The sequence below is a fragment of the Dama dama genome, chromosome 10 (assembly GCF_033118175.1).
Source record: "Dama dama isolate Ldn47 chromosome 10, ASM3311817v1, whole genome shotgun sequence".
NCBI classification, from domain to species: Eukaryota; Metazoa; Chordata; class Mammalia; order Artiodactyla; family Cervidae; genus Dama; species Dama dama.
This window is the reverse complement of record NC_083690.1, coordinates 37,668,408-37,694,105: the sequence shown is the minus strand read 5'-3', so window position 1 is coordinate 37,694,105 and position 25,698 is coordinate 37,668,408. Positions and strand designations below refer to the sequence as shown.

At 45.5% G+C, this 25,698-nt stretch overlaps 1 protein-coding gene across 1 annotated transcript; it reads right to left on the bottom strand.

Annotated features, from left to right (window-relative positions):
• Nucleotides 1–1,437: 1,437 nt before the first annotated feature.
• On the bottom strand, nt 1,438–24,946 carry KPNA7 (karyopherin subunit alpha 7). Its single transcript, XM_061152324.1, has 10 exons — nt 24,881–24,946; nt 22,787–22,912; nt 18,947–19,029; nt 18,257–18,525; nt 16,788–16,870; nt 14,998–15,261; nt 12,928–13,161; nt 10,509–10,691; nt 6,266–6,412; nt 1,438–1,551 (listed from the first exon to the last, which is right to left on the bottom strand). The coding sequence occupies exons 1-10, from the start codon at nt 24,944–24,946 to the stop codon at nt 1,438–1,440; spliced, it is 1,569 nt and encodes a 522-aa protein (XP_061008307.1).
• Between the last annotated feature and the right edge of the window lie 752 nt (nt 24,947–25,698).

The following is a 25,698-nucleotide window of genomic DNA, read 5'->3' as shown; positions in this document are numbered from 1 at the left end:
GGGGTGCCATTGCCTTCTCCGATAGCTATGCTAGAGTGGTACAAATATCATTTGTTCTCCATTCTTAGTTTTGTCTGTTTAACTTAAAAATCCAAACTTTTATGTCTATCTTGACAGAATGATCAGATCTTCTGAACTTAACTAATAACTAGTCATAGTTTAGTTCTTCACTCTTCATGGGTGTCTGTTAAGATTCTCTCAGTTGCAAGCCAGCAGAAACCAAGTGTAGCTACTTGAAAAAAGACAATCTAAGGAATTCCCTAGCAGTCTAGGGGTCAGGACTCGGCACTTTTCACTGTCAGGGGCCATGGGTTCAATCCCTGGTCAGAGAAGTAAGGTCCCGCAAGTCACATGGCATGACCAAAAATAAAAAAGACAATCTATGGGGGGAACAAAGGAGAATGTACAGGACCAAAGGGCAGCCTTGGAGAAGCAGGAAGCAGGCATCACTGAGGACACCCATCCCACTGAGGATAAACCAGCTGCTGAAGCAAACACTTGCCAATTCTTTGTTTCTTCAGGGCTCAACCCCTGGGTCTCGGATTCAAAGTCCTCAGAGAGTGAAATTCTGTTTGGCCAAAGATGTGCCTAACTAGATGTCCTGAGCTGATTTTAAAAAAAAGAGAGAGAGGGAGTTGAGAGGAATTTCCCAGGCCCCCTCCACTTCTGTGTGGGAGAGGAGAACCCTTTGAGGATCCCATCCCACCAACACAGCCCTCAGAAGCTGGCAGAGTCACCCCAGAAGATGAGGATACCGACGGGAAAGCCCAGAGTCCACTGAATCATGGATTTGTTCTCACCATTGAATGAGACCACGAGCTGCCTTCCAGTCATATTTTGGAGGGACACCCACACAACTTCCCTGCCCACCTATCAAGGACCAGTGAGAACATGCTTTGGGCGTGGCATTTGGGGTGATACTTTAGAGCAAAATATAACTTGATTTCATCTACACTCACATCAGACAAATCGAGTCCAATCCTGCTTTAAACCACCCGCATCCATTCCCACACCACCTAGCGTTGTGTCTCCAGGTTCTTCCCATCCTCATCACTCTCCTTGTGACCACTGCCCACACAGCCTTCCCTGCAGAGCGTTCTGTATGAACAAGCCTTACCTGACGAGGAAAAGGGTTGGGGATCCACAGTCAAATAAATATAAGAAATACTGGTCAAACCATACTTACAACTCACCCAAGTTTGTCTGGGGAGCTCTAGGCCACCCTACTCTGAAGATCTTCTTTGAAGATCCTGAAAGGGAACTGCTAAGCCACACGCACTTCGGAGATGGATTCCACGTGGCTTTCGGGCACAAGTGGCTTAATTGCATCTTTGATAGGTGGAGGTGAAAATGTGGAAAATTTTATTAACATTCAGTTTTAAAAGCTTTACACCTGTGGTATACCAAGGGGAAGGGGTTTTCTTAAAGAAGTGAGTCCTAGGGTCTGGGTCCCCGTTTAGGAGTTGTGCAGCAGTGGTATGTGTTTGTTAAGTCCTTTAAGAATTTGTGATCTTGGTCCCGGGCTGGTAAGGCTGTGACAGTTTCTTCTTCCTTCGGGGGAGAAGAGACACAGTTATACCTTCAGGCCCTCAGCACATTATCCCTGAGCGATGGACTCCTTCACATCTTCTGTGGATTCGAATTTGCTCTGAGTCAGCCTTGAGGCTCTCCCAGAGGAGAGATCAGAGGAGAGAAGCCTTGAACTATTTCTCCAGATGGACCTTAAATGCAGCTTGTGTGTGTACATCCCATAAAATGTACCATCTTACACCACGAAGCAGACAATTCAGTGGCTTTAGAAGTTCACATTCACAGTAGACAAATCACACTGCTTTGCAACCACCGTCATCTGTCTCCAGAGTGTTATCGTTTCCAATCAAAACTCTGTACCCATTGAACAAGGCAGCATTCCCTTCCCCGTCCCAGACTCTGGCAACCACTATTTGACTTTCTCTCTGTGAATCTGACAACCGCGTGTCCCTCACGTAAGGGGAATCATATAGTATTTGCCCTTTTGTGTCCGGCTTGTTTACAAAAGCAGTTTGCTTTATAGAACGTTAACCTTATAGTGAGTAAGGATACAGTAGGTGTAGATAGCTATTACTTCTAGATCAGAAGTCTTTAACTGGGAGCCCTTTTAGGGCTCCTCCAGAACTGTCTCCCCTTTACAGGATGAGTTTCCTAATTATAAGGTTTTCTTAGCAGCCTTTAACCCAGAATATGCTAATCACTGCCCCGGGTCATTTCTCCTTTGAGAGCATCCTCTTGGTTCCAAACTAAAATCAGCTGCCTCTTATTAGGAAGAACCACTAACCTGGTCATATTGATTGTATAGCTCTGGATTTTGCTAATGACTCAAGTTTGACACTTAACAGAGTGTAACCCCTAGTCCCATGTTTACCTGGCCACTTAACTTTGATCTCACCTTCCTCAAACGAAAAATATCTAATGCAAAACTACAGAGCATCAATGAATCTATGACAAAGGAGGAGACCTATACAACGGGGACAAGACAGCCTCTTCAATAAATGGTGTTGGGAAAACTGGACAGCTACACACCAAAGAATCAAACTGGACAACTTTTTCACACCATGTACAAAAATAAACTCAAAATGGATTAAAGACTTAAAAGATCTGAAACCATAAAATTTCTAGAAGAAAACATAGCATGCTGCTTGACATCAATCTCAGTAATATGTTTTTTTGATAGATCTCCTCAGGTAAGGGAAACAAAAGCAAAAATAATAAACAAATGGGACTATAGCAAAAGAAAAAGCTTCCACATAGCAAAGGGAACAACCAACCAACAAAATGAAAAGGGCTGCCTACTGGATGGGAAAAGATATTTGCAAATGATATCTCTGATATGGGGTTAACATTCAATAAACACAAAGAACTCAAACAACTCAACATTAAAAAAAAAAACTTGAATACGAGTGGGTGGAAGACTTGAATAGACTTGTCTCCCCAAACAAGACATACAGATGGACATAGGCACATGAAAAGATGCTCAACATCTAAGCATCAAGGCAATGCAAGTCAAAACCACAGTGAGATATCACCTTTTATCTGTCACAGTGACTAACCAAGAAAACAAAAAGTGTTGGCGAGGATCCGGAGATAAGGGAACGCTTGTGCAGTATTTGTGGGAATGTAAACTGGTGCAGCCACTGTAGAGAACAGAATAGAGGTTCCTCAAAAAAAAAAACCCACAGTAGAACTACCATATGATACAGCAATTCCACTCCCGGATATATAGCCAAAGAAAATGAGGGACTGATGCTGAAACTCTAACACTCTGGCCACCTGATGCATAGAGCCAACTCATTGGAAAAGACTTTGATGCTGGAAAGATTTGGGGTAGGAGGAGATGGGGGTGACAGAGGATGAGATGGTTGGATAACATCACCGACTCAATGGCCATGAATTTGAGCAAACTCTGAGAGATAGTGGAGGACAGAGGAGACTGGTGTGCTGCAGTCCATGGGGTCACAAAGAGTCAGACACGACTTAGTGACCAAACAACAACAATCTGAAAAGATACATGCACCCTGTGTTCACTGCAGCATTATTTACAATAGCCAGGATATGGAAGCAGCCTAAATGCCCATCAATAGATGAACGCATAGGGAAGATGCAGAACATTACTCAGCCATAGAAAGAACATGATCTTGTTATCTGTGGCAACATGGGTGGACCTGGAGGGTACTGTGCTAACTGAAGTCAGACAAACGCAAATACTGTATGACCTCACTTATATATGGGATCTACAAAACACGCACACCACACAACAGACACAGTCAGAGGTAGAGAGAGCAAACACGTGATTGCCTGAGGGGGATGAAAGAAATAGACGAGGGAGATTAAGAGGTACAAACTACTAGTCACAATATAAACGAGCCATGGGTATGAAGTATACAGTGTGGGGAACATCGTCAATGACTATGTAATCTCTCTGTAAGGCAACAGATGGGAATGAGACTTTTTCTGATTTCTATACATTTAAAAATGTATAGGAATATCAAATCGCTATATCGTGTATCAGGTACTAACACAGTGTTCTGGGTTAATTATCCTTCAAAAACAAACAAACTCATAGAAAAAGAGATCAGATTCATGGTAACCAGAGGTGGGAGTGAGGGGAGAGGGGAATTGGATGAAGGTAGTGTTAAGGCATAAACTTCGCGTTATAAGATAAATAGGTATAATACATATCAGTCAGTTCAGTTCAGTTCAGTCGCTGAGTCGTGTCCGACTCTTTGAGACCCCATGAATCGCAGCACACCAGGCCTCCCTGTCCATCACCAACTCCCGGGGTTTACTCAAACTCATGCCCATTGAGTCGGTGATGCCATCCAGCCATCTCATCCTCTGTCCCCTTCTCCTCCTGCCCCCAACCCCTCCCAGCATCAGGGTCTTTTCCAATGAGTCAACTCTCTGCATGAGGTGGCCAAAGTATTGGAGTTTCAGCTTCAGCATCAGTCCTTCCAGTGAACACCCAGGACTGATCTCCTTTAGGATGGACTGGTTATATAGATAAGTATAATTAACATGAGTAATGTAATTAGCATTGCTGTATGTTATATGCAAAAGTTGTTAAGAGAGTAAATCCTAAGAGTTCTCACCACAAGGAAAAAAATTGTTTTCTTCTATTTTATATCTCAGATTACGGATGTTCACTAAACTAATTGTGTTAATCATTTCAGGATGTATGTACATCAAATCATTATGCCGGCCACCTTAAGCTTTCACAGTTCTCTGCGTCAATTACATCTCAAAACTGGGAGAAAAAAAACAATGGAATACTACTTCATACACATTAAAATGGCTATGATCAAAAAAAAAAATACAAAGAAAATAGTTTAATGAAAAAAACACACAAAAAAGTATAACCAAAAAGAAGAAATATAAAAACCACAGAAAACAAGTATTGATGAGCATGTTAAAAAAAAAAAAAGGGAAACTGTGTGTGTTGATGTAAAATAGTACATCCACTACGGATAACAATATGGTGGTTCCTCAAAACTAAAAAACAAAACCCAGAATTACCATATGATCCCACAAAGGAGGAATTCCAACATATCTGTACTCCCATATTCATAGAAACATTGTTCACAATAGCCAAAAGGATAACCCAAGTGTCCATTCATAGATGACTGCATAAAATGCAGCACATCCATACGATGGCATATTATTTAGGCTTAAAGGAGGAAACTTTGATACATTCTATAACATGGATGAACTTTGAGGACATTATGCTAAGTGAAATAAGTCAGTCACAAAAGGACAAACACTGTAGATTCCTCTTACGAAGTGCTTAGTACTTAAACTCAGAGATGGAATGTAAGATGGTGGTTACCAGAGCCTGGTGGGGGCAGGGTGGTAATAATTGTTTAACGTGGACAGAGGTTCAGTTTGGAAAAGTTCTGGAGATGCTCGGTGACGGTGGCCGTACAACAACGTGAAATGTACTTATTGCCAGTGAACCGTACACTTAAAACCGATTTAAACAGTCAATCTTATGTTACATATGTTTTACTACAATGAAAAGTCTTTAAAAGTACCTAATGCTATCTGACCATGATTCCCTGCCCCTACAGGAAACTTAGGAGCCTTTATTATAGAGTTCATTCCCAAACATCCTATTCTGGAAAGAGACAATTTGCTATTGCTGTTGTTCAACTGCTCAGTCGTGTCTGACTCTCTTGCGACCCCATGGACTGTAGCCCACCAAGCTCCTCGGTCCATGGGATTCTCCAGGCAAGAATATTGGAGAGGACTGCCATTTCCTCCTCCAGGGGATCTTCCTGACCCAGGGATCGAACCCACACCTCCTACATTGGCAGGTGGCTTCTTTACCACTGAGCCACCAGGGAAGCCCAGAAAGAGACAAAATACAGTTAAAGAGCAAAATGGTTGTTCAAAAGCTGGCCTCCCTTCGTTGTTTGAATTTCTCAGTACAAAGTCACTTTAGCATCATACTCCTTTCCTCTCCCTCCCCCAGAAGAGGCAAGTATGGAAAAATAACAAAAAACAAGAGTGAGACTCTACACCAGAGGCAGTAGGACAAGTGTCTATGAGATTAAAGGGGTCTAGAAGCTTCCTAGGACCAAGAAGGTGCCACTCAAAGGTGGCCCCGATAATACAGATGGGGAGAAGCTCAGGGCCGAGTCATGAGAGAAGCCTGCCTGTCCATCACCAGCTTCCTAGGAACAGCCCAGGTACCGGCCAGGTGATCACCTGCACAGGAGGTCTGGGCACTTACCTCGGAGAAGTGTCTCTCAATAATGTTCAGCGCAGTCAGGGCAACCTGACGGTTCTCGTGAAGTTGCAGAGCCTCAATTCTATCAAGTCCACCGAGTCCTTCTATCAGCAGACACATGTTTTCCTTCTGAGAAATCTTCTCTGCTGCCTGCAGGCCATATAAGAGCGAGACTCTGGACCGAAGCCCTTAGGACGTGGGGCTTTACCTCAGTGGAATCAGACCAAAGCCACCCATTCCAGGCTGGGCAGCGGCAGTGTTATTTTCCCAGATTGAATTAAAATTGCATTGTCTTCCTCTCATTTTGGGGTAACTGTCATCTATCTATTGAGGTTTGTCTTCATTGCACAAAATACAGTATTTTTTTTTCTGAATATGCCCCCATCCATACACACATGGTTATACACTATTTGGTAGATATCCCCTTTCTAATTGGGCTTCTCTGATGGCTCAGATGTAAAGAATCTGCCTGCCATGCGGGAGACCTGGGTTTGATCCCATTGGGAAGATCCCCTGGAGGAGGGCATGGCAACTCACTCCAGTATTGTTGCCTGGAGAATCCCCATGGACAGAGGAGCCTGGCAGGTTACAGTCCATGGGGTTGCAAAGAGTCGGACACAACTGAGCGACTAAGCATACCCCTTCTAATTAATGCAGATTGTTTTCAAAACAGAGAAAAGAACGTGCAAGTGATGCTACATAAACGCAGATGTTCTGGCCCTGTGCTCCCTGGAAAGCCTTGAGAGGTCAGGCAGGAGACCCTGGGTAACAGAAGCCACACCATAGCAGCTAGTGAGGTCCCTGGAAACAAATGATGGGACTGGATTGAATCCAGTGCTGATCACTGGATTTCTTATCCATGGGCGTTCACTCACTCAACATTTGTATATACACTATGGGGAAGGGCCACAAAACTATCATTAAAGGTGGGATGTAGAGAAAGCCTTTTCACAACTCACACAATCAGGCAAGACAAGAATTGTTACAGTACAGAAAGTTAATATTCTGGGATAAACCACAACGGGAAAGAATACAAAACAGGGTGTATATACGGGTATATACTGAGTCATCTTGCTATACAGCAGAAATGAACACAATGGCAATCAGCTATACTTCCATAAAAAAATAAATTAAAACCAGACAGGACAATAGAGGAAGTGATCAGAGGTTTAAGTTAGAGGATGTGCAGAAAAGGCTCGGGAAGTACCCGGTTCTTAACGAACAGCACGGTGCCAGGGTCCATCACAGACTAACGTCATCCCCTGGACAAGGACAGACAAGGACAAAGTTCTGAGAGAATGGGAGATGCGTGTTTAGAGGCAAGGGGGAGGAGCAGCAGTATATGCTCAGTTGTGTCTGATTCTTTGCAACCCCAGGGACTGCATAGCCTGTTAGGCTCCTCTGTCTGTAGAATTTTCCAGGCAAGAATACTTGAGGGGGTTGCCGTTTCCTTCTCCAAGGGATCTTCTCAACCTAGGGATTGAACCCAAGTCTCTTAGAGGAAAGGAGTAGTTCACCTAAGTAGAATCTTTGAGAGAAGCAGAAAGAGAGAAAGAAACAACTTCATCATCCTCTAGGACTCTGCTGGCTATTATGTGAGCAGTAATAAACACACACACAAACAAAACTTCCTGGGGATCACATTAAATATTGGGTTAGGCCTTAATTTATCTGATGAGAGAGCCTGCACTTTTGTCTAAGTCTTGATCCTTTCTAGTCCTCTCTATGTCCAGAGTGAGCTCTAGGCATTGAGTAAAAGAAACAGAGGCAGAAGCCAATGTGCTAGGTTAGTCTCCAAGAAAACTGGGAAGTGGGCGATGACCCAGCACAGAAGGAGCCCTGGAGAAGAATTCTGGACTTGGGCAGAACAGCAGATGGCCCCCAAGTTACTTCAAAGAACCTCAACTGTACTCTGCTGCCCACCTGAAGCTTCTTCTATCTTTTTAAAAAAATTTTTTTTTCATTTATTTTTATTAGTTGGAGGCTAATTACTTCACAACATTGCAGTGGGTTTTGTCATATATTGACATGAATCAGCCATGGAGTTACATGTATTCCCCATCCTGATCCCCGCTCCCACCTCCCTCTCCACTGGATTCCTCTGGGTCTTCCCAGTGCACCAGGCCCGAGCACTTGTCTCATGCATCCAACCTGGACTGGTGATCTGTTTCACTATAGATAATATACATGCTGTTCTCTCGAAACATCCCACCCTCGCCTTCTCCCAGCTTCTTCTATCTTATCTTGATCTTTCTTACTGTCCCATGGGCCACCACTGGATACAGGGGCTTCACTGGTCCTCCAGATGGGATGTGCCCAGACTCCTCCCAAGAAAAAGATCCCAAGCGTTTAACTCAAATGAATGAGATGAACAGATTTCTGTAGCTCCAAGAGCGCTTTCACACATTATGTCCAACTTTTCCTTGTTCTTATTGTCTCTCAGTCATTGAGTCCTGTCCAACTCTTTGTGACCCTATGGGCTGCAGCACACCAGGCGCCCCTGCCCTTCACTACCTCTCAGAGTTTGGTCAGATTCATGTCCACTGAGTCGGTGATGCTATCTAACCGTTTAATCCTCAGCCGTCCCCTTCTCCTTTGGCCTTCAGTCTTTCCCAGCATCAGGCTCTTTATCCAGTGAGTCGGCTTTGCTCCTGTGCCTACTGGCTGCCAAGTCTCTACCCTGTATCCGTGATTTGCTCAAAGTCTTAGTGTCTAATTGGGCTGTTTCCAATTCGTTTCTGACTGGGGTCAGTTCTTTCTGGGACAGTTATATGAAAAGAGTGCTTTGAGTGAGCTTTTTACAGGAGTCCTCTGGTGTTACTTTGAAACTTTTCAATGGCTTAGTCACATAAAAAAAGACCTTCACCAAATGAATAAAGCCAGACTCTAAGATGGCCTGAGATGATCCCTGCCTCCGGGATATTCATTCCCTTGAGTAGCCCCTCCCATGCTGAAATGGGGTCATCTGTGTAACCAACAGGATGTCGTTGAAATGACCTCCTTCTTAAGTCACACGAGACATTGGGCTTCCACCTTGCTAGAAGGTGGAAGATAGCTTGCTGCAGGGGAAGCCAGCAGCCATGATGGAAGGGCACTCAACCAGTCCCAGGCAACCCATGTGTAAGAAGAGCTTTCTAGGCAGGTGAGTGAGTCTTCATGGAAGCTGATCCCTCAGCCTCCATCAAGCCTTCAGATGAGACTGCACCCCAGCTTCCATCTTGAACTTCTAAGACCCTGAGCCAGAACCATCTCCCTCAGATCTAAGCTGCCTCAGATCCCTAAACCCAGAAACTATGTGAGACAATGTTTAAGCCACTAGAGGGGTAATTAGTTGTTCAGTATACAACTGACACAGATAGTATGTAAATATTGGCTTAACTCACCTTTATTTCATAAATAAGACTTCTCTAGAACTATCTCAAGGCTTTGTCATCCATTTTCCCAGCCACACAGCTAAATGGAAAGGAACTGGGAAGTGGGAACTCTAGTATGGTCCCTCAAGGTCTATCCTTGCTAATGTCCTGTTGCTTCCTCCAAGTATATTCTGTTTCATCTTCTAGAAGGGCCAGCCATCTGACTCACTGACTGCTTCTTCCTTGCTTCAAACCTTTGGTTAGTTTCTCTCTCTCACTCAGACCAAGTCCACGTTCTCACAGACCATCTGTGCTCCGGCCCCTGGATATCACGAGCCTGTCTCCCAGGACCTTCCACCCTTTGCTCTTCTCTGGCCACACCCCCATCCTTGCTTTTTAAGGCCTCCTTCACTTAGAGACCACTTTCCCAGGTGCCCACAAGACTCACTCACTTCTTTCAGACCTTTACTCAAACGTTCTTCCTCAGTGAAGTTTCTCCAAACTACTGCATCGAATAGATCACCATGCTCTCCCCACTCTGGGCCATCAGTAACTACCCCTCCATCAGATACATTCTACCAGCAACTCTCTACTCAATACATCTGCTCCTCTCCCCACTAATACATGAACTCTATGGGACAAGGACTTTGCTTTGCCGTTTCCTGAGCGTCTAAAACAATGCAGGTCACCCAAACACTTCTGTGAGAAACTGAAGATGCTGGACCTTCATTAAAAGGCCTCTTGGCTTGCTATCCGCCGGATGTGTGGACAGAGGGTGGGGGGAATGTGAAAGTGGAGAGGAAGAGAGAGTCCTAGTTAGGTTTTTAGGACCAAATGAAATGTCTTCATGTAGAGACTGTTATTTAGAAACCAACCTGCTCAGAACAGCTCACCTGGAGGATGAAAAAGAGGACGTCGAGGATGATGATCACAATTTTGTTGTCTGGGATGGTGAGGAGATTTATTAGTGGCTCCAAGACTCCAGCCTGGACGAGCTGGATCAACTGGTCCACGGAGCCCCCAGTTGTGAAGTTAGCCACCGTCCAGACAGCCTCTTTCTGGACTTTAAACTCTCCCTGCACAAAGAGAACATTTCCATTCTTTACAGATTCTGAAGAATTTAAATACAGGGATGCAGAAGTAGTTCAGTTCCTAGGGAACTGGGCTACCTGTTCCCGGGACTCCATGTGCAATTTACACAGAGTCCCTTGGTAACCTGCCTTTAGCTTTTGAACAGAAGACAGCATCTTTGAGAAGCCAAGAATGAGGTAAGGCAGACTCGTGTAGGGTCTTCGAGGAAGGTTCTACATTCAGACAGACTCACTTCCTTGAGTCAGGTTATAAGAAAAAGAGAACCAATATCAACCAATACAGCTAAACAGTACAGATTAGGAATGACACGTGGGGTTTTAAGATTATAGTGACCCACGTCTACATTCCTAGTCTTTCTGCCCCAGTAAAACTTTGGACAAGAAGCTCCAGAGCTGAGCACCCCCCTTGGTGGGGACACAGGAAAGCCACTGAAATCTCACTCAACGCCGCCCTTACATTTATGAAAAGCACTTGGGGGCTTCCTGGTGGCTCAGTGGCAAAGAATCTGCCTGACAAGGCAGGGGACACAGGTTTGATCCCTGGTCTGGGAGGATTCTATGAGTCGAGGACCCCTAAACCTGAGCCTGTGAGCTGCAGCTACTGAACTCCATGCACGCTGGAGCCTGTGCTCTGCAAAAACAACAAAATGAGAACAACACAAGGAGAAGCCCTCGCACTGCAGCTAAAGAGTGGCCCCCGCTCACCGCAAACAGAGTCGAGCCCATGCAGCAACACAGACTCAGCAGAGAAAAAATAAAAAGAAGTACTTGGCTCAGAGAGATGGAACTCATTTATCAGGGATCCTTTTATCCATTTGCAGGAGGAGTTATTCCCACTTTATGGCTGGGGGAAACTGTGACCTCGGTTTAAAACAAAGCAAAAAGAAAAATATGACACATTTTAGAAATGAAGGACATGTTAGTTGTTGCCAGAACTTAGAGATGAAAGTAGGATGTGAGGAAATAAGTGGGTTTTAAAAGATCAACGGAAGGCATCTTTGTTGTGTTGTAATTTCTTAGTGTGTTGATGAAGGCAGTGGATAAAGAACATACAGGGGTGATAAAATTCCTCTGAATTTAACACACACTCATACAAATGAGAATAAGTAAGATGGGGAATCTAAATATTGTCAGTGGTTTGTATCAAGGTGAATATCCTAGTTGTGATACTATACTATAGTTTTACAAAATGTTACCATGTTGGAAACTCCTGCAAACATATGAGGGATATCTCTTTATAATTTGTTACTACTGCATGTGAATCTATGTTTATCTCAATGAAAATTTCAATAAAAATAATTTAATAAACCTGTCAAAAAATAAAATAAATAAAGCAAAGCAAAAAGAAAAAAAACCCACTAAAATAACATATGGCTGCAAGCAAGTTAGAGTTCAAGAGGCACAGTGTGGAAAAAAGATCACTCCTTGATTTCCAACTAGATGCTTCTGATTAGAATACATATAGACTCTGGGTAGGACGCAGGATAGGAGGCATCTGACAGACTGGAAGATGCCATGATTTGGGGAGCACTCCTGGCTTAGCTTTCCATACCTAATGCACACCTGGGGACCCCCCAGTCAGCCTGAGATGAACCTCCTTCCCCAACCCGAGGTCACCACTCCTGAGCTGTTTCCCAAGTTGATGGTTTAAACATAGCTCATCCACTAAAAGTTGACAGAAAGAAATGCTGATGGTAGCAGCTGTCTTGGGGAAAGGAAATGGGAATCGGGAGGAAGAAGGAAGCTTAAGCGTATTTCTCCTGGTATATCTGGATTTACGCTTTCATCGATGGGATTTTTATACTGAAAAGGCACCCTTTCTTCAGTGTATAACATCACTATAACCTGATATGTTTTTCCTCCTAAAACAAAACAAAACCAAATCTCCTCCCATTTTTGCCAAGGAAAGTAGGTGGTATTTTTTTTTTTTTTTTAACACTAGAGATTAGCCAGTATTTACCAGCTCAATATTTTTCTGGATATTTGAGCTGTGGGATCACCTTTTCATTGACTTGTTAAGTCTTCTAAATTTTTAACGGGCTATCCAAAGTGGCATGCCCTCCTTTTTTTTTCAGGGAGAGTTAGGAAACTAATGTTTTGTAGATTTGTCATGATCTCAATTAATTTTGCTTCTCAGTCTGCATCTGAATACCTAAAGGAGTTGAACGTACAGCCCAATGCAAAGTAGCCTTCTGTCAGGGATGCCGCGTGGGCCGCTTACGTTCTTTAGCACGGCCACCAAGGGAGGCAGGGCGCCACAGGCGATGAGCTGCTGGATGTGTTGGCGGGGCCCAGCGGCCACGTTGCTCAGGGCCCAGGCTGCCTCCTTCTGGATGGAGGAGCGGGGATGCGTCAGGAGCTGGGGCAGCACACTCAAGATGCCTGCGTCCAGGGCCAGCTGGGTCTGGTGGTCCGTTCCCGTGACGATGTTGCCCACGGTGCGGAGAGAGGGGGTCTGGGGGACCAAGGTGAGAAGTGTAACCAATATTGCAAATTTGTCATTGTGGAAGATAACCATTGCACCAAACTCCACGCCCTCCCAGACGTTTGTCGTACTGTTCGGATGGCTTTCCGGAAGCCTGTGAACAATGATTATATCCATGATCCTTTTCCACTCAGGGCATCTGTGGCTGTTTACATAGTTTAAAGGTAATTGTCAGCCTCCCAGTAGTTTCAGCTCAAGTGGGTCAGAGGTCAAGTGATGCATTTACCAAACAGTGCTGTCCTTTTCATGTCCTTATATCGGGAAAGTTGCAAATTGATCGTCATCTTTATAATGTAATCATCTCTACTGAATTTGTATTTAGCATAAATATCAAACTTCCTTTGTATATTTAATTAGAGCTAATGAAGTCCCAGTGGCATTTTGGGGATGTATTCATAAAGGTTCTCTCAGTATCTTTGAAGGTCCCTAGGATGGGTTTACGTTTGGACTCAAGACAACTGTTCTAGGAGAGTCACGGGGGGCGTGTGTGCATGCTCAGTAGCTCAGTGGTATCCGACTCTTTGTGGCCCCCATGGATAGTAGCCCACCAGGCTCCTCTGTCCATGGGATTCTCCAGGTAAGAATACTGGAGTTGGTTGCCATTTGCTCCTCCAGGGGATCTTCCCGACCCCGGGATCGAACCCGAGTCTCCTGTGGCTCCTGCATTGGCAGGTGGATTCTTTACCACTGAGCAACCTAGGAAGCCCAGGAAGGTCGACTGTGGGTTTATTTTGGTTTCTCTGTACCATAGTGACAGCCCCAGCACAGCCCATCAACAGTTCTAGAATCTTCCTAACCTATCACACTAGGTATCTGCTACTCCAATGAGAGGTGTAAGTATTGCCATAGGTCAAACACAGCCTTGCCAGTCTGCTGCATTTGGGCCCCAAGGCCTCATGATAAACAACTTCTAGAAGATGTCTTCACACCTTCATGCCCCCAACACTATCCCCAAACTAGCCTTGACTTCTGAGCAATGATATGCTCATCTCTGAATGGATGATCGCTAAGATTACATAATATACAATTATAGGCATAGAAATCAAAAGGCGTACCCATGCTTCAAACTACATGTCCCAGTGAAGTATATTATGCAAGTGACATATGGCACAGAGTCACGTATTTGATGTTGGCTTTACTTCCTTTCCATCTATACCTAACGTAGTCTAAGGGAACCATCTGGGGAGAGGATAAGGGGGAACTTTTATACTAGAGTAAAAAAATCAAATGTTGTAAGCTTTACATTAAAACATGCACACACATACCCCAACTTGTCAACATCTACATGCAGAGAAGAGTAGAAGCAAAGGCCATAAAAGACTAGTTCACTAGGGTCTTTCCTAGTGGTCTGGGGGGTGTGGATTCGATCCCTGGTGGCCAAAGATCCAAAACATAAAACAGAATATTGTAACCAACTCAATAAAGACTTTAACAATGGTCCACATCAAAAAAAAAAAATTCTCAAAATAGAATACTTCACTAGGTGGAGGCAATTTTAATTGGTGCTTCTCTATCTTTAAATAGGCAATTTTAATTGGTGCTTCTCTATCTTTTCTAGTTATCAGGTTAAGAGAAAGTAAGTCATTGAATACCCCTATGATTTTGGATCAAAGTCGATTCAGATCTTCGGTTACAGAGCAGCAGAGACCAAGGAAACGCAGACGACCAGCTTTGTTCCAGGTAAAGGATGAATACCGACGGGGGAGACTGAGGGGTGAGGAAGAAGAGAACCTGCTCAAGTGATGATGACCTGTGAACTCTAACCTGAAGGCCCCTACAGAGACCGACGGGACCAGGGACGCTTACCAAAACATTGAGTTCCGAGCTGCTCATCAGCTCAACCAGCCTGGGCAGGACCCCGGCGTCCACCACCTGGCCGATGCGCGCATCGCAGCCATCGGTGAGGTAGGACAGGGCCCAACAGGTGTCCGAGAGGACCTCTCTGTCTGGGTGCCCCAGGAGGTAGAAGAGGGCAGGCAGCATCTGCTTCACCGCGTGGTCGGAGGGGTACGGGTTCTTGTTCCGGCACAGGTTGGACAGGGTCCAGGCGATGTTCCGCAGGAATGGGACCTGTAACGAGAAGACTGCCTCTAGCACTGGGAACAAAGGAGGAAATGTGCCCATGGCAATGTGTCCCGGGCATCCTCGATCAATAGCATTGATCCGTAGGAACCAAAGCGTTTGAACTTCAAACAGGAATTTGTTCTAGGCGATAAGCCCTGGAGCGGCGCAGAAAAGGAGCTTTGTTTTTATGTTGTTGTGGTTTGCTTTTTTAAACTAGAGAATAGCCCCCACTTGCTGCAAGTAGAGAAAGCCCTCACAGAGCAACGAACACCCAGCACCGCCAAGAATAAAATACTCATTCATTCATAAAAAAGCAAGCAGCTGGCCAGTTTAGACTTGGCTGAACCCTGCTCTGGTTGACCTCGCCCGGCTGGATGATACATGTGTGCGCATCACCTAGACAGACAAGCACAGCTGCCTTTCCGGCGTTGCTGCACCGGTGCCTCTCACTGGCTTCAACTTAATATGTACAACTAGGGTCCCAGGTCCTTCTCCCCTTTACCCTCCCCACATCTCTAAGAGGAGGGTCCTCTAAACAACCTAAGCTGAAACCTGGGGCCAATCCTCGCTTCTTTCTGCCTCCCCCTTCTGTGCCCATCACAGCAGCAAGCCAGGTCCACGTGCCTCTCCATCTCCCTCGGCGCTAATCCTATGACGGCAGGCAGAAGAGTCTTTCTGGAAGATCAGGTCGCTTCACTTCCTGCCGTGACATCCTCCCAAGGCTTCCTTTTTCCCCGACTGATGTCTAAGTCCCTTGCCCCACCTGCCATCCATCTTACACTGCTCTCTGCTTGCAAGCTCCCTTCATCATGCCAGCCTTTTTCCAGTTCAACCATATCAGGTTCTCTCTCACCTTGAGGGCAGAGCATGTAGTCCCTTATTTTTTTAAATAGACTCATTTCTCTCTCTATTTGGCCATAGCAGGTCGTAGTTGCTGCAGGTGAGATCTTTATTGCAGCACATGGGCTCCAGTTCCCCAAACAGGAATCAAACCCAGGTACCCTGCATTGGGAACGATGAGTCTTAACCACTGGACCACCACGGAAGTCCCTCCCTTGACATTCAGAAGCAGCCTTCTCATTTTTGTTTAAGGCAAATCTAGAACCTGAATTTCATTCCTAACCCAGGGAGTCCTCTACTGTTGCCACAACAATCCCTTGGACTCTAAGCTTCAAACCTAGACCCTATTTTATTACCCAGGAACAGTATCGGTGAGCCACTAATTCTTTCTGTGCCCCATGAATAGAGAGCTTAGTCATCTACTTTTGCAGGATTTAAGTTTAGAAAAACTTCCAGTGGATCTCTCCCAACCTCCACCCCTACTCCAAAGATCAGCATTACCATCCTTGAGGACAAATGTGAATCAGCCTCTCCTCAAAGTGATACCCAGTCCAAGGCCTTGTTCATCATCGCTGTTGCAAGGGGCCGGGCAGACCACATGGCCTAGCATTGGTCTGGAAGCACATTCCCCATTTCCCAACTATGGGGACTTGTGTACCGAGCTAGTGAACTTCATCAAAAAGACACTCAACTGGTATGCTTGACGAAACCAAGGTCAGCAGATGTGGAATGGCATCACTTGAGATAACGTTGTCTCTGAATTCTGGTCCATCACCTACAAATAGATAAGAACACAACACTCTAAGAGGGAACAGAGAGACTCCTGGGGTGGGTGACAAATTCTTCAAAAGGCTCTGCAAAGGGTGAGAAGCCAAAAGTCATTCCTGGGTTGGGCAAGCAGATAGTATAACCATGAACTAGACCCCTGGGTCTCCAACATGTTGGTTGAGTAGATGGTCTGATGTGGGAAAGAGCTACCACACAGCAGGGACTGCTAGAAGCATGGTCTCTGGGCCCGTCAAGGAGCCAGGCAACCAGACCCGGGGAAATGTGCTCTAAATGCTGGCGGCATTTCACAGCATGGTTCTCGGGAGACAAAGGCCACTAGAGACCAAACTGTCTTCCCAGAAGGCTTTGGCAACTCCCAAATGCAACTCAAAACAAAGTCTGGGAGACAGACAGATGCTAGCCAACAGCTATCTGCTACTCGGGCTAGAAGATCAACTTTAGACCCTAGACACCTCAGCACTTCAACCATCAGGCAAGGCATAAGCTACACTACACTACATCACCCGATTTTGCCTGTTCCTTACTGCAAAACGAGAGATGAAATCTCTGTAACAGATGCTTTACGTCTGTGAGCCTTTTAAAAGCAGACTTATTTTATATTCTGTGTTTGCTAATCCCATCACGCGAAGTCCTTGGAGGTCTAATCGCTGTTTCTGCTGATGCGGTCATGGAGGACTGTTGACTCTCTGAACTTGAAATTGCTAATATTTGGTTGATCTTAATTTGTCAAAACCCTGAGGGGCCCAGTTGAGTTTTTTTCACCCCAGAGACATCACATTTATATTCAGCCTGGGATCCTGGATTTTCCACCCCTGCAGCCCGCATCCCCAGCTTGTGCTTTCTCGGGCCACACAGAGAGTATCGCATCCAGTCCTAAATCTGTGAGGCCAGTCTTAGGGTCGCGTTTTCATGGGGAGAGTTTTCCCCTACACTGAGCAAACGTGTGTGTGTGTGTGTGTGTGTGTGTGTGTGTGTGTGTTCCCTGGGCAGCTTTCACTGAAGGTAGAATTCTTTTACGGTCCTGGGTGATGTAAGGGTCTGTCAGAATATCCCCACCCTGGATGAGCAGTGTCAACAGAGATTTGTCTTTTGTTCCTGAAGCCGCTAAGCCCTGAGGCTGTAAGACCCCAGTCTTGGCAGAGGTCCCGAGGCAGCCTGGAGCTTCAGAACACACGTCACCTAGTTTCAGCTTCAGTTTTTGGCCTCTGAACTTGACTCTGAGTTTCGATTAAGCCTGTTCTACTCTTGCCAGCATTGTTAGGTATTTGTATACTTAAGAGTGTCTGATCTACAGCATTCCCCAAAGAACTCCCCTGGCATGCCACATGCCCGGCCCACTGTTTTCTCAGCTCCCCGGTGGGGAGAGCCTCACCTGCTATGTTCCCGAGGGCCCACACGGCCTGTTCACACACAGTCATGTGAGGGGAAGACAGGAGCTCAACCAAGGGCTGGATGGCACCCCCGTCCACGACGGCGCGAGTCAGCTCCGTGGCCCCCGAAGCAATGTTGGTCAGAGCCCAGGCTGCCTCGAACTGCAAGCGGGGGTGAAGGGATGACTTCAGGAGCTCCACTAGCCTGGGGATGAGTCCCGCGTCCACAACCAGCTTCAGAGGAGGGTTCTTCTCCCGGGACAGCATTTTCCTTTGCAGTGTGAGAGAAAAGAAAGACAAGAACATATTCTGTGAGTCAGGAAGGGAGAAGCCCCTTTATGGATGTTCTTGGCATTCCTAACTATCCAATGAGACAAACAGCTGGGCCAGAGCTCTTTCGGATCCTCACACTCAGCCTGTGGCACTTTGCGGGGATGAAGCAGCATTTTTAGTTATTATCTATGAGCCTCCATTTCTGCAGAGGCCAATTTAAATGAAGCCATTCATCTCTGACAACACTTGCATATCTTAAGTTGTTCTCAAGGACAGTGTAGAGGAGCAATTGCATCTCACTTTTGGATGGACTCGCTTTTTCCTACATCCTGTGGGTGTTTTGCCACTGTCAAGAGACCAAAGAGGCCAGTGGAATCCGGCTAGGAACCCGTCGATGATACAAGTCTGTTTGGTGATACCTGGCTGCTTGGGTGGCCTGGAAACATAGTTCTGGATCCGAGGCATTGACACCACTGATTATTTCTTGCAGGGTGAGGCTGTCCTGTATAAGGAGACCACAGATTCAAGTCAGAGTCTCTGCCAGAAGGAACCATGAAGGTCATCTAGTCTCTCCATCTATCTGATTAGAAGAAGCTGGCTTGAACAGTACATCCCAAGCTGCATGCTGGTCTGTATTAGGAGAGGGAAGAACTCTTGGTGGTTTCATAGGTCTCACGGATTCGTGGGACACTCCCCATGCTCTGGGGGAGAGGTAATTTCTATTATCACTTGGGTCCCCAGAGCCTTTTACTCCCATACAAGCTAGTGGGAAGCTAGTGGGACTTCCCTGGGAGGTCCAGTGGTTAAGAAGCCACTTGCCAGGACAGGAGACATGGGTTTGATCCCTGGTATGGGAAGATCCGGGCTTCCCTGGTAGCTGACAGTAAAGAATCTGCCTGCAGTGTAGGAGACCTGGGTTCGATTTCTGGGTTGGGAAGATCCCCTGGAGAAGGGAATGGCAACCCACTCCAGTATTCTTGCTAGGAGAATTCCATGGACAGAGGGGCCTGGCAGGCTACAGTCCACAGGGTCACAAAGAGCAGGGCATGACTGAGCAAAGTAACACGTGTACTTTTCTCTTTTTTCCACTTTCAGGAGGACCCCACGTGCCCCGGGGCAGCTAAGCCTGTGCAGCCTGACCACTGAGCCTGCGAGTGCCCTGGAGCACGTGCTCCACCGGGAGAGGCCCGGGCACTGCGGGAGAGCAGCGCCCGCCCCGCCACAGCTAGAGAAAGCCCATGAGCCGCAATGAAGGCCCGGCACAGCCAGAAGAAAGACGTGCTAAGGATGTCAGCAAAAATGGCAGAGTCAGGACCTCAAAATTCTCTTCCATAAAGGCAACGAGAAACCTGAAAAATAGAGTCAACGTTTTTACAACTCTGGAAACTGACCAAAAGTTTGCAGCAATTTGTTTTATTCAAGCTCAAATGGGTTTACTCAAGAAAACTGTCTAACTCCCAGGAAGAACAGCGAGGACTGCAGCATTTTGCCTTGCCTTAACCCCACCCCTCCTCCCCCAGCTCCATGGGCACTTTAAAAACCAATAGCCCAGCAGGCACTGGAGGAGGCAGAACAGGTTGGTTCTCCCTTAAAACCTCATTCCCAGAGAGTTATTATTTGATCCTTCTGGTGGTTTCCTGGGAGATCCCATTTGTAAGACTATATTTTATTGGGCTCAGACCTCACATAAAGAAAAAAGTCTTTTTCCTGGAGGTATTTGTTAAAAACAATTCAAGGAAGTGGTACAAATTCGCAGTTGCTTGGGGTGAGAGGGGGTTAGATAATAGTTGGGGGCAAATAATAGACTAACCACACTTTTTTTTTTTTTTTGGCTGTGCTGCATGACATGTGGGATCTTAGTTTCCTGACCAGGGATCAAACTGGTACCCCCTGCAATGGAAGTGTGGAGTCCTAACCACTGGACCACCAAGAAATTCTAAGAGACATACATAAGATTCAAAGGCAAAAAAGAGTTGAAAGGAAAGGAACTGAAAACAATATACCATGCAAGTAGCAACCAAATTGAGCTGGAGTGGGTACATTAATATGAGACAAAACAACCTTTAAGACAAAAGCTACTAAGGATAAAGAAGGACATCTTATAAAAGTCAATTCATCCATTAAAAGATATAATAGTTATAAACACATTATTCACCTAACAACAGAGCCCCAAGCTACGCGCAGCAAAAACTGACAAAATTGAAGGGAGAAATAGAGAATTCAACAATAACAGCTGGAGACTTTGAACCCCACACTCAATGGATGGAACAACCAGATTCACTGTCAACAAGGTAACAGAAGACTTAAACATCACTACAGATCAATCAGACCTGACAGACATCTACACCAATAAACAGAATATAGACTTTTTTTCAAGGGCACATGGAATATTCTCCATGATAGACCATATATTAGGCCATAAAACATGTCTCAGTAAAGTTGAAAAGACTGAAATCATGCAAAGTATATTCTCCAGCCACGGTGCAAGGAAATTAAAAACAAATAATAGAAAACGTGGGGACTTCCAGGGTCTAGTGGTTAACAATCCACCTGCCAAGGTAGGGGGCATGGGTTCCAACCCTGGTCTGGGAACATCCCACGTGCCAGGGAGCGACTAAGCCTCTGCACCAGAGCTACGGAAGCCTGCATGCCTACAGCCTGTGCTCTGCAACGGGAGACGCCGCCTCAGTGAGAAGTCAGCGCGCCACCGTGAGGAGTAGCCCCTACTTGCCCCAACTACAGAAAGTCTGAGCCCAGCCACAAAGACCCAGGGCGGCCAAAAATAAATGCATTAATTGATTTTTTAAAAGGCATTAACTCTAAGAGAAGAAGGAAATTTGGGACATACAGATTTGTGAAAATTAAACAACACACTCCTAAATAACTGATGGAAAACCACAGGGAAATTAGAAGATAGTTTGAGATGAATGAAACAAACATACAATAAAGCCAAACTGATGAGATGCAAGTAAAGCAGAACTTAAAGGGAAATATGTAGCCATAAATGCATGCACTATATTGAAAAAGTAGAAAACTCTCAAACCCATGACTTATCTTCACATTTTAAAATATGAGAAATAAAAGATTTTTAAAAACCCAAAATAATCAGAAAAAATGAAAATATTTTTAAAAAGAGTGGAAACAAATGAAACATAATGAGCAAATAGAAAAAAATGAAACAAAAAGTTGGCTCAAAAGAGCAATATAGATGACAAATATTTAGCTAGATAGACCAAGAGAAAAATAGGTAAGACTCAAGTTACTAAAACCAGGAATAAAATTGGGGACGTAACTACTGAATTTACAGAATTAAACAAAATTAGAGACTCAATCAGAGAAGGCAATGGCACCCCACTCCAGTACTCTTGCCTGGAAAATCCCATGGACAGAGGAGCCTGGTAGGCTGCAGTCCACAGGGTCGCTAAGAATCGGACATGACTGAGCGACTTCACTTTCACTTTTCACTTTCATGCATTGGAGAAGGAAATGGCAACCCACTCCAGTGTTCTTGCCTGGAGAATCCCAGGGACAGGGGAGCCTGGTGGGCTGCTGTCTATGGGGTCGCACAGAGTCGGACACGACTGAAGTGACTTAGCAGCAGCAGCAGCAGAGACTCAATAAATAGAGTACACCAACAAGTTAAATGATCTAGATGAAAGGGACAAATTCCAAGAAATCCAAATCCCCAAAGGTGACTGAGAAAATCCGAAGAGACCTATAACAAGAAATTGAGTTACTAATTTTTTTTAATTCCACAAAGAGAAGCCCAGGCACAGAAAGTTTCACTGGTGAATTTTCACAAACATTTAAAGAAGAAATAACCGTATGGGCCTGAAACTCATCCTAGGATTTGCTTTGAGGGAGGCTGAGATGGATGCAGAATGGAAGAGAGATGACAGCATTCAAGTCTGAGGTAAGACTTGACAAGTTGAGTAACTAGATGCCTCTGCTGAGAGAGAACCTTCGTGACCCCTCATTTCCTGTTTCTGGCTGAATGGAAGCAAGTGAATTTTCAATGAGAGGTAGCACCTTCTCCATCTCCTGTTAGAACATAGATCCCAGACTCATGGCCACAAAGATAACGACACTTAGCTTTCTGACAACATCAGTTTACTTCTAATGACCATCTCTCTACTTCTTTCTTTAAAGGGCCTCAGTTAGAACTTGCAAGTTCTCAATCAAACATTTTAAGGGCACAGAAACTTACTAAGGACGTATTTTTACACCCAACTGCTCTAAATGCCATGTTCCCGACATACCCCTTTGGTCTGCTGATCAGCAGGGTCAGGTGAGACATTGGTGATGTTCCTCCTCTTCAAGGCCTGCTCATCCTTCTTGGCTTTCCGGAGCTCCAGGCTGACCGCAATCCTCTGCTGCCGCCTTGCCTAGTGAGGAGAAGAAGGAATGGGAACCCTCAGAGCTGGGGGTGGGGGTCAGGTGGCCACCACAACTAGTCTTCAGAACACACTTCAAAGCATCTGATTTCACATTCACAGATGCAACAGGCTGAAGAATTCAGATCGCACAGCCAGGCAACAGTCAGCTCGCTTCACCTCCTTGGCTTCCTCCTCCTCACCACCTCTAGAGAGTCAGTCTTCCAAAGTGAAGGAAGATTATGCCTGCACATTGGCAGGTGTAGAGACATCTGAGCCGGGCATCCCTTGCCCCAAATCTGAGTGCATCTTCACTGGTGCTAATTAGCTCCAGAAAAAGCAGGTTTGGGCCTGCCAGCTGTGGGGACCCAGGTGGGGCAGGGGATGGGAGGGAGCACCGAGACCCCAGACTGCCTCGACCACTTCTGCTGTTGGGTTTCATTCAAGCCTTGGGCTAATCCCAAGACTTTTACTTGAACACCAGAGGAAGAAGAAGATGGAAATTCTAAAAAAAAAAAAAGAAGAAGATGGAAATTCTAAAAAACCAACCAAAAAATAAATTCTTTTCTTCTTTTATCAGGCAAAACTCGGACTTCACAGTATTGAGAATCCCGGGGAAATGATCTAATCTTTATGGATAGATGAGTTTGGGGTTGAAGGCTTTAAAATATTGATTATAAGGAAGTCCGTGTGTATTAAATACTTGCAGTTCTTTAAAGAAGCTATTTAATCCTTTCTTGAAAATAGGGTCAGGGGGAATTCCCTGGTGGTCCAGGGGTTAGGACTCAGCAGTTTTACTTCTGGGCCCCTGATTCAGTCCCCGGTCTGGGAGCTAAGATCCCACAAGCCACATGGTGCGGCCAAAAAAAGAAAAGAAAAGAAAATAGGGTCACTGTGGTGTTATCTGGAGAGGCGGGGACACACTGGGGGCCTAAGGAGCCAGTTGCTGTGCTGGTCCCATCACTAAGTGGCCCTTCCCCAAAGAGGGCTCTGTACCTTCGGCTTCTACCTTCTCATATCCTGACCCTTCCCCCTGCTGTCCACATACAGGGTTCCATTCCTGTGTTCTAACTGGTTCCCTTTAATCCGCGGTGGTCTTGGAAGACAGACAAGCCACATTTGTTGGAAGGGTGTAAGCAAAAGGAAACTGGCTCTGATAGTGTCCTAACTGGGCAACTGTGACCTTGCGCTTTCCTTATCCTCAGCTGCCTTTCAGATTCCCAAGTCATAGCCAACTTGATATGTCAGTCAAGATACATAGATATAGGACATAGAGCTAGACAGGAAACCTGGAGACCAGAGAAGCTGAATGAGGGTTAGATTCACACACAGCACAGACTCCCTGACCCAGGCCTCATGCTCAGCCCAGTAGAGAAAGCAGTCTGGACCTTTCACTCTTGAGTTCTATTTCTTTACGAGGCATGCTTGCTGGTACTTGTATTCCCAACATCTCAGCTCCTTGGTGAGCCCCCTTGACATGCAGAACTGCAGGTAAGCATCTATATGCCAGGCACTTGATGCTGCTACCCAGACCCCTGGAGGTAGGTTATCAGCCCTGTTTTATACATGAAGAAACTGATGGTCTGAAGTTTAATAGTTTCAAGACCACATGGAGACCCTAATTTGAGTCTACAGTTGTCCGACAAGGTCCATGAGGCTTGATCCTCCTCACCTTCAATATTTTATTATCAAAATTTCAAACATCCAGAAAAGTTAAAAGGATTATTCAATGAACATCCACGCACTTACCCACAATGAACACTCTGCAATACTTGCTTGGTTACCCTATCTTCTCCCACCCTTCACTCTATTTTTAATGCATTTCAACCATATGTCTTTTCTTTTTTTGTGTGCAGTATGTGGGATCTTAGTTCCCCAACCAGGGATCAAACTTGCAATCCCTATAGTGGAAGCGTGGAGTCTTAACCACTGGACCACCGCACTCATCCCTGAAAGAGTAAGGCATTCCTTCATACTCACGGATGCATCTTTGCCCCGATACTTAAATTTTCTCAGCCTCTCTTCCGGAGCATCCAAAGTTGGCATGTTGACTGGAAGAAGTAAAGCACCTGTAGGTAGGACAGTTTCAAAGAGATTTTCAGGGCCCAGTATGTGGTTACTATGTTAAAGCCATCCAGACTCTAAGCCCTTAAAGGACCCGCAGCGCAACTCAGGAAGTCAGCATCCATAGGCATCACACACCAGCTGAGTAGGCAGTGAGCATCATGGGAGTTCAGAGGGGACCAGCCCAGGGTTGCAGGAGTAAGGGAAATGTACTGCTTTTGGGGACAGTTTGGTTTGAACTATATTCTGATGGCTAGGGTAGGCTGGAAGGAAAGCAGAGAACCCTTCCACGCGGTGGGGTCCAAGGACTTCTGTACAGAGTATATGTGTAGGATGCAGAGGAGCCCAAGCAGGCTATGATATGAAGACGGTCTTCTCCTTCCACACAGGCACGTTAGTTTAGGACTTTATTAAGCATGACCCACTCCTAATCCTTTGGAAGGCTTCCTCCACCAGGTCCAGCCCATGGTCATCTTTCACCCACACCCTGGCAACTGCCTCCACACTCTTCTCCCTGCTTCTGCTTCTGCTGTGTTCCAATCTGTTCTCGACACAAAGCCATGCAATCTTTTAAAAAGAAACTGACCATGTGATTTCCCCCACTTTTCCCCCCACCCTCAACTGGATGCCCATTGATCTTAGAAGAAAACTCAGATTCACCAAGATGCCCACCCTTCACAAGCTGGCCTCAGCCTCCTTGCCCCAACAATGCTTTCCTATTTAAGAAGCTAAGT